The following is a 12,618-nucleotide window of genomic DNA, read 5'->3' as shown; positions in this document are numbered from 1 at the left end:
ACTGGGGGTGAGGAGAAATGGAAAACCTAATTTTTTATATAAGCCTTATATTCTTTATGACTTTTTAAAGTACTTAGTAGTTTAAAATTTAAAATGTAAGGCACGCCTAGGTGGCTCAGTCAGTTAAGCATCTGACTCTTGATTTTGGCTCAGGTTGTGATCTCAGGCTCATGAAACTGAGCCCTGAGTGAGCGTGGAGCCCACTTGAAATTCTCTCCTCTCATGTACTCTCTTGCCCTGCCCCCAAGTAAATAAAATATTTTTAAAATTTAAAAATGTAAATAAATTGGAAAAAGCTATTTGTAAGATTGCTTAAAATGTGGTAGCATTTAGTTAGATTTCTTACTGGGCTGGGAGCCCTGCCATTTCCTGATACTTGAGGTGACAACAGCCGAAGAGAGGGGAGATGACAAGTGGGTCCTGGCGGAGTGGGTGGCCCAAGATCACACTTTCACTTAGTGGATTGGGCAGGCAGCGGCTCCAGGTGAGAGGGCTGGCACGTGGAAAGCCAGGCTCTGATCCAGGTTCACTCCCGCTCTGCTTCTCTGCCGCGGCTTCCCCTATTTTCTTCTGGAGACATGGGAAATTTGAATCTCGAGGCTGGTTTAAGTTGGATGCTAGACTGTGTCTGGCTGCCAGCTGTGTGGTCGTTGAGTGGCAGGCAGCTGGTTGTTTCTCCCAGATCAGGACTCCCATTGAAGTTGTTTCCCCTTCCAGCTCTCTGGAGGAGTCCATGTACATAACAGCCCAAATGTCAGCAGAGATGGGGATGGCTTTGCTTTGAAATTAAAGAAAAAAAATTTAATAATAAGAGGAAAAAGCAAGTACAGCCTGTGGCTTTTCTTTCTGTTACATGATACCATGGGTTTAAATGGGGACCTTCACTTCAACATTATATCTGAAATTGAATGTTTACTTGTCTGCATGGTATATAAGGAAATGGCAGTAAACATATTGTGGGTCCTTGTCTCTGTGGTCATGCGGCATTGCTTAGAACATTGGGGTGTCTTGGAAGGGTCTTTAATCATGTATCAATCCCATCAGTAAAAGAAACCAAAGACGTAAATCTGGTAGAGATACATCTATTTATATACTCTTGCACTGAGTATATATATTATAGAACATGCAAAAAGAGCTATTTTAAAAGGGTGAGCTACAAATATGAGTAAATAAAAGTTGAGTGTTTTCTTTTCCTAGACCTCCATTTATTGTTTTGCTCACTTTTAGAGACTGCTGATATAGAGACCCATCATCTTAGTTCTTTACTTCTTTTCTCCTCTCTCTGGTAATCTTGCTATGTCAGGGCACTCTCCCCAGGGTGGTGTGGTGGGCAAGGAAGGGTAAAGTTCAGGTCTTCTGAAGAGGAATGATTCTCTTAAAGTTCATTGCTTATGAGACCTCTGTAAAATTTTTTCTCACCACAAACACCAACTTTTAACTAAAAAAAAAAGCAAACTTCACAGCATCATGATTGCTGATATAGACTCTCTCCCTCCCACCCCTACCTCACACACCTCTGTCCTGACAAGTCAGAAAATAGGCTCAGGGAGAGAACATGGCTTGTACCAGGGAAGCAGAGTCAGGACCACAACGCCTGTTCCTTGAGTCATTTCACTTCTCTTCTAGGATTCCATGGTTGACTACAACTTCTCAAAGACCCCTCTAACCCATTTTGGCTTCTTTGTTGTCTAGAAGTTGTAAAATTCAGTGTCCGTGTATCAAGTTCTTTGCTTTTTCTAACCTGTTCATATTAATTTGATTTACTTGGAACCTGAGTTCTCAGAAGCTAAGGGGGAGGTTTTAAGGGTATAGGCACTACTTCCCTTTCTTCTTTTTTCCCTTTACTTCATTCTCCTGTTTTCCTTTTGTCTGACCAACTTGGAAGAAAATTGTGTACATACCCTATTAGTTAGTTTTCTGTCCAGCTTTGTTGTGATTGTAGGTTCTTTCTTTCATCCAGAGGTGGGGCCCTTCTTGCCTGGCCTGCCAGGTGTTTGCTAAACCAGTGTATTCTAGAAAGTCATTTCTCTTTTGTAAACCTGATGGTTGCCAGTCTTGCCCATGATTGTTCTCAGAACTAAGCAGTGCTGAGTTTCTCCATAAAAATCATAGAGTACACAAACCCTGGTCACTCCTCAGGATGGAGGCTTCCACAGAACTTCCACGTAAACCTCTTCAAGGAAAACATACCATATTAAGCGTTCAAAGTGATTGAATGAGATTCTTAACATTTTAGGTTTATCAGGAGGCTTTTTGTTTTGAATGTCTTTGTATTCAACAGAAAAGTTCAGAAGCCAGGAATACCTGAAGGAATTAAAAATTTCTATTCAAAGCAAAGAAACCTATTTCCCAATTAGCAAAACATAATTGTTTTTATTACCAATATTAGAAAAATGGTTGTGTTCTTAGCAACTGTATATTTGTTGTAAGAGATTTACTGGCAAAAAGCCACTCACTTCTTTTTGCTCCTATATAGAAAGGCAAAAGATATAAAATAGAAGAGCTAACTTAATTTGCTTTGAACACTGCTTGGTTGAGATTCTCCTATTTCTTACCTTAAGTTTCTGTGTTTTGTTGCTCATGAATTCCTGGGGCTGGGGGAAGTGGTTTTCTTTGTTTTATTTTCTGGTAGCTAGTTTTAAAAAAGAAAGACCTCTCTCCCAGGGGTGCAGGGCAGTGCTTGGGGCCTGGTGCTCTGATTGCAAGCTGCACCACTGCAGTAGAGAAAGGCCTCTGTACAAAAAGCCTTGCTCCCGAGTCCTTTGGCACGTAGGCCATTGCTCTCTGTTGTCCTTCTTAGATTTGATTTTGAAGAGAGTCCTCTTTTTCTCTTAAGATTTAAAAAAAGTATAAAGGCATTAAGCCAGCAAATGACAGACAAGTGCACTGTATGGGGCATTGTAGGTGTTTGAATTTAATAAAGATGCCTTGGCCATTTAAGTTGTAATTTCTAAACAGACAGGAACTCAGTTCTTTTTATGACCCCACCCCCCACCCATGGGAAATAGGTCCATTTTTGTGCATTGAATTCTAAGAGCAGACAGTGGGGGAAAAAATAAAACAATGAAATGTGTGAAATAAGAGGAAGGTGAGCCCAAAGCTGATTCGGGACTGTATGGAGAGTAACGATGATGTAGTACTCAGCTGAGAAAGGCCAGGTACCAAATAATCCTCTCTATCCAGTGGTTCCCCACATAAGACATTTCTGTACATTTCTCAGGAAATCATTTTAAGCGTCTGCCTTCAGAATGAATGTTTGTGGCAGGAATGGGGGGGAACCCAGGAGGAATACTGAAACTGTAGTAAATACCTACTTTTATACCCAAACTTTCTTTCTTAATAATCTCAGTATCACATTAAAGTTTGTGGTAATATCAGCTTCCTGTGTCTTAAGAAATTTGGTGGCAGTATATTCTTCAGAGCTTTGTGGCCCAACACAGTAGCCACTAGACACATGTGGCTATTTAAACTTAAATTAAACTTCATTGAGATAAAATTGAAAACTAAGTTCCCCAGTTGTACTAGTCACATTTCAAGTACTCAGTAGCAACGTGTGGCCGCTGGGTACTCTATTGAATAGTACTGAGGCAGAGCATTTTCATCATCCCAGAGAATCTGTTGGTTGGCCAGCTAGAGGCTAACGTTTTTCATATTTGTGAGAAGAATTGGTTAATTTTATGCTTTATACTGTGGAAGTGCTTTATTGGCAGTTGTCTGGGGCTAGATGAGACAAGCAGCCAGACAAGAGCCCAGTGTGTCCCAATGTTCTCTTCTGTGGGGTTATATAGGATAGCCTGAATTAGGAAAGGCTGTCAGAATGAGTCTGGTGATTAGGTAGCACCATCCTCCTTGTTGGTAGGATGCATGATTGTGTTTGGTTAGTACTATAGGTGTTAGAGGCAGAGTGGCCCTTCCATCCGGGCCCTTGCTTGCTGGATGACACTGGGCAAGTCACTTAACTCTTCTGAACCTTTTTTCTCATTTGTAAAGTAGGAGTGAAATACCTACTTCCCAGGTTTGTTATGAGAGTTACATTAGAGAGTGGAAATGGAGTAAAGAATATTAGACACCCGGCACATTAGACACCCGGCACAGTACAAGACACATAGTAAGCATGCATGACGCCATAGCAGTCCTTAGTAATAATTTCTTATCCTTGTTGATGTCCCTTTCTCTTTTTCCTGATATATGCTTCTTTTCTTTTTCTTCTTTTTAATTATTTCTCCTCTTTCTTCGCTCTACTGCTGTTTTCCTTTATTCCTTTGTCTTCTTAGGCCCTGTGTAATTCTGTTACATAGATTTGTAAGAATAAAGAATTTCCTGTCCCTTGGTTGCTCTAATACAGTGAAGAATGGGCAATAGTTGATATCAAAATGGAACCAAACTGTGTAAAGATTCACAGAAATAAACCACCTTTGACCAGTATTTATGAGGATGCTAGTACATAGGGGCCAAGGGGCAGTGTGGAAATAACTAGCAAGTTAACACTGTCATGTGAGCTGTAGGGGGAAGATCCCTGCTGATTACATATCTTTCTCCCCTAGCAACAAAGGAGAGAGCGGGAAGCTAGAAGGCAGCAAGAACGTGAGCAGCGAAGGAGGGAACAAGAAGAGAAGAGGCGTCTGGAGGAACTGGAGAGAAGACGGAAAGAAGAAGAAGAGAGGAGGCGGGCAGAAGAAGAAAAGAGGAGAGTTGAAAGAGAACAGGTTAGTCCATTAACGAATGTTTCATGCATGAATCTGAGATTTGTTGCATAATAGAATTGGGGGATTTGGGACAAAAAGTACACAGACGTCTGCACATACACAATAAACACATTTAGGACTTCAGAGGTTTCAGAATGCTGACGCACAGGTGGAAGCACAGCAATAAATTCTCATCTTTAAAAAATGATGGATAAATCTTTCCATTTAGAAACCTGGAAAGCAGTTGAGTGGTCTCCAAACAGTGTGATACCCAAAAGATTTTTGAGTATGTCTTCTTGGGTTTGGCTTAAATGTTTGAACCCTAAATATCTGGATGATAATTAGCCTTTTCTTCAGTGAAATTAAAAACCAACCACCAGAGATGTTTGAAGTATCCAATAGCTGAGTATTGTAATAAACATTTTTGTATATAATGCAGTGTGTTTCTCTGTAGCATTAGAAAAACTATTAACATTGTGGTTTTGTTTAGCCAAGAAAGATCATTTGTGTTTTGGTAATACTTAGATCATTTTATTAATGCCAACTATAGTTGTCTTTTTGAATTTGTTCCTGAACACCTGTGCAAATAAAACTGAACTGTGCTTTTGTGTCTCTGCTATCTGTGTGAGCCCCTCAGAGCCTCCTCATATCTCACATCTTTGAATTGATAATTAGTTGTTACGAGGTTTGGGTAACGGAGAAAAGATATGATTGGGGACTGATTTAAATAATACTTGAAATTCATAGTTAAAATACTTACCAACAACGGTATTAACTTCCAAAGTTGATTATTCAACCACTGTCTTTGATACTAATCATATGCTTCAAGTTCTCTGCATGTTTACCAGTTCTTCGTAAGAATTTAAGTGATATGTTCTATTTGTTACCTAATTGATATTCTTTTCCAGTTGACCATGGTATGTTTTGGGGTTTGTTGTTGTTTTGGTTTTTTTCCACATTGTAATTTTTACCTGGGGACTGCAAAGGTGAATAAAAGTGAGCTTTTAAAAATTAAATGTCCTAATAAAAAATTTAAATGTCCTAGGGATAATTCTTGCAATTTCATGGTAAGATGAGGGTATGAGAGTTAAACTTAATCTTTAATGTTCTAATGGCAGTCATTAGCTTTTGTGTACAGCAATACTCTTCACCTCTTCTTAAAAAAAATAGCATCAAAGGAGTTTCATTCTACTTTCCTTATTCTTTTGCAAAATATCCCCCGTGTTAACAGTGCTGTGAGAAATGTGTCAATTCTGCATTACATGTGCATGTCTGTGTACATGTGTAGTTGTATTCTGTATGCTTGTTTTATGTTAGGACGTTTGTGATTTGGATAGATGTGAATTTCCTGGTTGTCCTTGTGTTTTAGAGGCAAAAAATCCCAACTGTGCTAATTTGATCTTCCAAGTTATGGTTCTGTTCTGTCTAGTTCAAAGGTAGGATGAGTTGGAATTTAGATTCCTTTCTCGGCCATTGCAGGGTAAGGCCACATGTCAAGTTAGAACAGTGTTTTTGGCATAGCATGTGCCATGGAGGTTTAGACTAATAGGCATGGGCCTTGGAACCCAGGTTAGAATCAGATTGGCTTTTTTGGGCAAAATTTATTTTGTAAGATAAAGGTTTCTAAGGAAATATATATGTCATGATTTGTGTTATACACTATTCCCTCAATCGGAATTGTTGGTGAACTAAAACGTCTCTCCAGCCCAGATATATGGCTATTTTTATTTTAAAGTATGTGCCATAGTGTAAGGGGATGGTGAGCATTAGACACTGTAAAGACATAATCTGAATTTCAGAATAAAATTTCTCATAGATCCTTTAGTCTACTCCCCTTTAGGAAGTAGTTGGCTTTTTTCCCTGTTGATAAGGAACGAAACTTCTCGTTTGTATTTCAAAGTTGTTTCATGACTGTGTCTTATTTAAGCCTCACTAAAATCTTGAAAGTTGCAAGAAATATTCTTGATATTCATCTCTCAAATGAGGAGACTAGATAAGGATCTCTTGATGTCCTAGCCCCTTAAATATGCATGCAACTTCAAGGTTGGATTTCTCCTCTTTACATATTTTGGGTTTGTTTATCTGTTTTCATTGTTGCAGAGACTTGTTCTCTTTTCCTTGAAAATAGGCTTCCCCAATCCCCCACCTGTACCCCCTTACCCCTAAGACATACACACACTCTGCCATAGTCCCATCGTGAAGAGCCTGGGCCTGTTCATTTGTGAGAGATCACCTGCATCTGTTGTCTATGGACCATGCATGGGCTTTTCAAATTAGTCATTCTCTGTACCTTCTGTGTCATCAGAGAAAACAGAAATCATGTTTGTTCTTTTTTAATATTAAACAGGTTTCGGTTTGGGGTTTTAAAAATTGGCAGTCCATGCTACTTATAAATAATGACTATAAGAACCATCTGGGGCAATGTGGATCTACTGGTTTATCTAATTAAACTCTTGATATCTCTGGAGTCTTCTGTCCTTAAGAGGAATATCATGGTCCTTTGAAATCTCACATTTGTGTTTAACAGTGGTGTTCTAACAGAAAAATTTTCAGATACCTTTGTATATATCAATGGAGTGTATATCATTTTTTAGACTCTTTAGATCTTGGCCAATTTGAAGATCTTGGGGAAAATCCTTCGCCATACACTTTGTAATAAACTCATCACTAAGCGAATCACCACTGAAGACCATTGGGGCAAATGGTTCTTGGTGCTCCATTCAGGTGGTTCTGATGCTTTCCTTTTGGATAAATTGATTGCTGGGTAATTTCTGTGTGACAGGAGTATATCAGGCGACAGCTAGAAGAGGAGCAGCGGCACTTGGAAATCCTTCAGCAGCAGCTGCTCCAGGAGCAGGCCATGTTACTGGTAACACCCTGTATCTGTCTTGTTCTGTAGCATTAGGGCTCATTTTTCTATCCCTCCCCTGAGCTTTGGGCAGAGCTGTGGTGATCACCAGACCATTTTGGTTAGTGCTGTGGACTGACAGGCTCAAATGGAGACGTCCTCTGTGGTCATGCTACTTTGGGCAACTTTTCAAGGTGGCTTCTGTATATTTACTTATTTCCTGTTAAAGAGTTAACTGTTGTCTTTGGTAGATAGCAAGGTTTTGAACAGAACTTGGCATTCAGTGAACAAACTAGAATGCTAAGGGCTGAAAGTTAAAATCACATGCCATAGGACTTTTGTCTAGTATATTCTTACTTTTGAAACCACCAAAATCAGCTTTTAATTGAATTCTCTCTCTGTCCAGTGATATTATGGTTAGCAACAAGCTGTCAGATTTTTCCACAGGTAATATGCTATTTAAAATCCCAGTCATTTTGCTCTATTATCAAACAAGGGGGACAAAGGGCATTATGTTTGTAAAAAGTTGAGACTGAATCCAGAGAAGAGGCGAGCTCTGCAGTGTCCCATAGATTTAGTGTTCTCCTCTCCCTCTCCAAGGAGTGCCGATGGCGGGAGATGGAGGAGCACCGGCAGGCAGAGAGGCTCCAGAGGCAGTTGCAACAAGAACAAGCATATCTCCTGTCTCTACAGCATGACCACAGGAGGCCGCACCCGCAGCAGCAGCAGCCACCGCAGCAGGAAAGGAGCAAGCCAAGCTATCACGCTCCAGAGCCTAAGCCCCACTATGAGCCTGCTGACAGAGCTCGAGAGGTATTTTCTTTCCTTTGTTGCTTAAACATTGATCCGGTGTTGATTATTCCGTAGAAAATAATAGGATAATGCTTAGGAACTGTGTAATACTAAGACTTGAATGGGACAGAGACTAATTATGAGCCACTCTCTTGGTTTTCTAGCTGAGAAATTGTGGTTCAGAAAAGTGAAAGGACACTTGCCCAAGGTCTCTTATCTGCTTAGTATTTTTTTCTATAGACGACTAGAATGCCTCTGTTAACAAATCACAATGAATTGGACACTAAAAAAAAAAAAAGATTGTATGGCAGAATCATACTAAGAATGTGAACAAAGGGAATGGTGGCCGGGTTAGCTATATTCCCCAAACCACAATGAAAATAAAGTGTAGCCCAGTAGCCTTGTAGTCCAGTTTAGTGACTTTTCAAAGACTGTGATTTGTTACTGAATTGACACATTTGGGCACCCAGAGCCTCACCATAAGGATGTGGTGAAGCAGTAACTGTTCTGGGATACTAAGAATACAGGGAACTGGGGAGCTTCTGGAGTGTGTTTAAACCTGGCCTATAGGTGGCATCCTGCTACCATGTCTCACCCTCACAGAGAGTAGCATCTACAAACAAGTGTTCTGCCTATTCTGGAATGCCTTTATTTTTGGTAGGATGAAATGTGCTTTGACTTCCTGATGATAATCTTTTAATCTGTTGGTTAAGTTGGTTGTGACATTAGTTTTGTTTTGTTTTGTTTTGTTTCCTAGTTTGTCATCATGTACAATCTAAGAATTCTTGGCCAGGAGGTTTTAAAAGCTTAGTTTTTATTTTCATAAGTATTTCTTTATCTCAAATTGAATTTTAGCCCCATTTTATTTGTCCCCTCTCTTTTTAAGCCACCCCTGTCTTGGAGAAAACAGAAAAATTATTTCTAGGACCCTTCCACTTTTCAGGCTTTTTTTGGGATCTCTGCTTTTCCCTACTAACGTAACACTAAGTTATGTCTTCTAATTCTCTGATGCAGGTGGAAGATAGATTTAGGAAAACTAACCACAGCTCCCCTGAAGCCCAGTGTAAGCAGACAGGCAGAGTATTGGAGCCACCAGTGCCTTCCAGATCAGAGTCTTTTTCCAATGGCAACTCCGAGTCTGTGCATCCTGCCCTGCAGAGACCAGCTGAGCCACAGGTAGCAACAGCCAGGTGGCTGTGGGCCAAGGAGACTCACACCATAGCTCACTAAGCCATGGGCCTGCTTGTAATGTTTACAGTTTGGTTTGTTACCACATTTAGAAAGAAAAGAGATGAGCAGAAGTGATTTTTGATTAATATACAGGCAAAATACCCTCAGTTGATAGAGAAAAGAAGGATTTTTATTTGTTTGTTTTTAAGATTTTTGTTGTTCTTACTAAGAGTATCTAGATTCAGTCATTTATTCTTTTAGTCTTTTTGTCTTCCCTAACTCAGATGTTTGTAAACAAGTGCCTCCTTTCTCTAATAGAAAAAATTTTCAGTTTAGGTTTTAGAATATTAGTACCAGAAGTACATAGAGGAAGAATCATAAGCTTTGGTCCTTGGCTCCTGGCCAGTTCCATGAGTGAACTTTAGAAAACCAGTGTCTGCCCTGAAATTACATGTAGAATTTCTTGGTTTTGTCCAACTGTGCATATTTTTCTGGGAAAAGGGCCTTTTATTAGATTCTCAAAAGGTTCAAGATCCAAAAGAAGATATGCTCTAATAGGTTAAGTGTACATTGCCCTGATGTAGGTCAGGGTAAAGGTCATGACCTCTCATTGGACTGGCCACAGCATTCTGCCTAGTCTAGGTGAGGGAGAACCCCCTGGGCTGAGTACTGTGTGGTTAAAAGAGAGCACCCTGTACTATCCAGAGAAGGAAGGCAATAGTGGGGCTGTTGGATCTAAAAGATCCTTAAAACACAGATTGCCATTTTCTTACTGAAAATAAGTGACTTTCAGATATTTTGCTCCTTGAAGTTGTGTGATCCAGAATATTGGGAACAAGTTTTTAAGCCTGAATTTACCAGGTACTGGTGTTTGCAAATGTTAGGGGATAAAATCTCATATTCTTGTGATAGAAGTAGCTGTGGTGTTCTAAAAAACTAATCCAAGTGAGGATTTGAACATGCTTTAATATAAATAATTCCAGTGTGGAGGAGTTGTTAAAAAAAAGGGGGGAAGAAGAACCAGACCTAAGCAAAGGGCATGTTTGTGAGAGTGGTGGACTTAGAGGGAAAGGGAGATATTTATATGGGGTCAGCAGTTTCTTGATTCGCAAAAGAGCTGGCCAACAAGCCAGAGAGCGAGGAAAGTGACACAGAGGCGAGGGAAGAGAGACTGGCAGACTAGGTTTGACAGCACTTGTATGAAGGGTCCAGGACTGAAATCTTTATTCTGCAAGTTAAAGTTACCGCAGATAGAAATTTTTATCTGTTTGGCCATGAACAGGTTAAAAAATAGGAATTCCCAAATTATGTAGGCTACTTTTATATTAATTAACTAATGTAGTGCCTAGAGATAGTCTGTCTCCCTTTTCCTCCTGCTACCGAAAGCTGGTTTGGGCTGAAACCTCTACTTACAAAAACATTCTTTGAGGAGACTAAGATTCTTATTTTGAAGCCCATTTTTTATTATAGTTACAGGTAATACTTCCAGTTTCACATTTTTCCCCCTGAAAATTTTAAACATTTTAGCAATCTGAGATTATTCCACTCTTGAGATTATTCCACCAAGAAGTAGAATTTGTGACTCTCCCAGAAGTAATAGAAATCATGACCTGGGACTTAACTCTGAATCTTGCATTTGGAAAGGTAGAACCAGTTGTGATTTGGTATTTTTAGTTTTCATTACATATGTTGATATAATGGATAGCATAGCTAGAATTTTATAAATTGCAATCTTTAACACTTATTTTAAAATAATAAGATACAATAAAGAAGATACAGACTATTTCAGAAATTGTTTTATCAACTGAAAAAGCAACCACATTAACTCAGGTGACAAGTAGTTGTCCTGTTTTTTCAGTTGTCAAGTAGAAGGCATATAGTCCAGTAGCAGTAAGGAGAGGGAATGATAGTATTGAATATTCCTAGAGAAACCAAAATTCCTTTTTTCATAACTACTGTGAACATGTATAGAGATTTCTAAGGTTTGAGTGTTTTAGGACTTGGGAGAAGAAAGCAGCAAAATTGAGGGTGTATTTGAAAAGTTGGCTGTTTTTAAGTTGTATTACCATAGTCTGCTAACATACAAGGGGTTTGTCTTTGCTCGTGGAATGTGCTGTTCTGTGGTTATTTGGTGTGAAACCTTATGCTGCCAGGTGTCATAAGAATGGATAGCTAGGTCTGCATGAACGGCAGTGTCTGTCTTGTGATTTTACTTTCCTCCTTCCCTCTCTCTCTCTCTCTCTCTGCCTGTCAACTCTGCTTTGACATGGATGTGCATGGAGCACGTTGTCCTCCCTTTTAGGATCAGAGATCTACGAGGGGTTTTTTTTGCTTTGTTTTGTTTTGTTTCATTAATCTTCATGTAATGTTAGTCTGGATATTAAAAGAGTTTTCCTTATAAATGTACATTTGCTTTTTTCTATATAGTGTGTTCCTCAGCTGCTTCTTCACTAGAAGTATAACTGTTCCACTGCTTGGCTTACCTAGGACTGTATTGCCCCTGTTTGCATTTCCCCCACTTCTTGGTTTGGATTTGGTATTGACCGGAAAAGCGTTTTATGCAGAACGCATTGAATGTTTTGTGTTTTGTTTTCTTGTAAGGTACAGTGGTCCCACCTGGCATCTCTCAAGAACAATGTTTCCCCTGTCTCGCGATCCCATTCCTTCAGTGACCCTTCTCCTCCCAAATTTGCACACCACCATCTTCGCTCTCAGGACCCATGTCCACCTTCCCGCAGTGAGGTGCTAAGTCAGAGTTCTGACTCTAAGTCGGAGGTACCTGACCCCACCCAAAAGGCTTGGTCTAGATCAGACAGTGACGAGGTGCCTCCAAGGGTAAGAAGCAGAAAGACAGATGTGTGCTGCTTTTTTCCTTTTTGTTATTTTTTTAAAAAATTATTTATTTTAACTAAGGGTATGGTGACTTCACCAGAATGAAGGGGCAATGAAACTTCAAAGGAACTTTTTACAGTGGGGCAAGTTCCATAGTTATGCAGTTGTATTCAGTCAGCCGCCAGTTAGTTTTTTTATGGTTGTTGTTAACTCTATACTTAAACACAAAGTAACAGAATAATATATGAGTAAGTCTATAAAGAATATACTCCTAGAATAAAAAGAATCAAA

General features: G+C 39.6%; 1 protein-coding gene across 50 annotated transcripts in view; it reads left to right on the top strand.

Annotated features, from left to right (window-relative positions):
- Window positions 1–12,618, top strand: part of MAP4K4 (mitogen-activated protein kinase kinase kinase kinase 4) — a 193,070-nt gene that overhangs the window by 147,594 nt on the left and 32,858 nt on the right. For 9 of the 50 annotated variants that reach the window (XM_045077649.1, XM_045077640.1, XM_045077636.1 and 6 more), the window contains exons 13-17: window positions 4,545–4,706; window positions 7,468–7,554; window positions 8,134–8,346; window positions 9,340–9,501; window positions 12,097–12,330. In XM_045077649.1, the coding sequence (XP_044933584.1) occupies window positions 4,545–4,706; window positions 7,468–7,554; window positions 8,134–8,346; window positions 9,340–9,501; window positions 12,097–12,330 (858 nt within the window). The remainder of the gene's footprint in view (window positions 1–4,544; window positions 4,707–7,467; window positions 7,555–8,133; window positions 8,347–9,339; window positions 9,502–12,096; window positions 12,331–12,618) is intronic. The other 41 variants (XM_045077658.1, XM_045077675.1, XM_045077672.1 and 38 more) reach the window with 8 other exon arrangements.

Source organism: Mustela putorius, unplaced genomic scaffold, assembly GCF_011764305.1.
Source record: "Mustela putorius furo isolate JIRA1106 unplaced genomic scaffold, ASM1176430v1.1 tig00000224_pilon_pilon_pilon, whole genome shotgun sequence".
Taxonomy (NCBI): Eukaryota; Metazoa; Chordata; class Mammalia; order Carnivora; family Mustelidae; genus Mustela; species Mustela putorius.
This window is presented reverse-complemented; position numbering and strand designations above follow the sequence as displayed.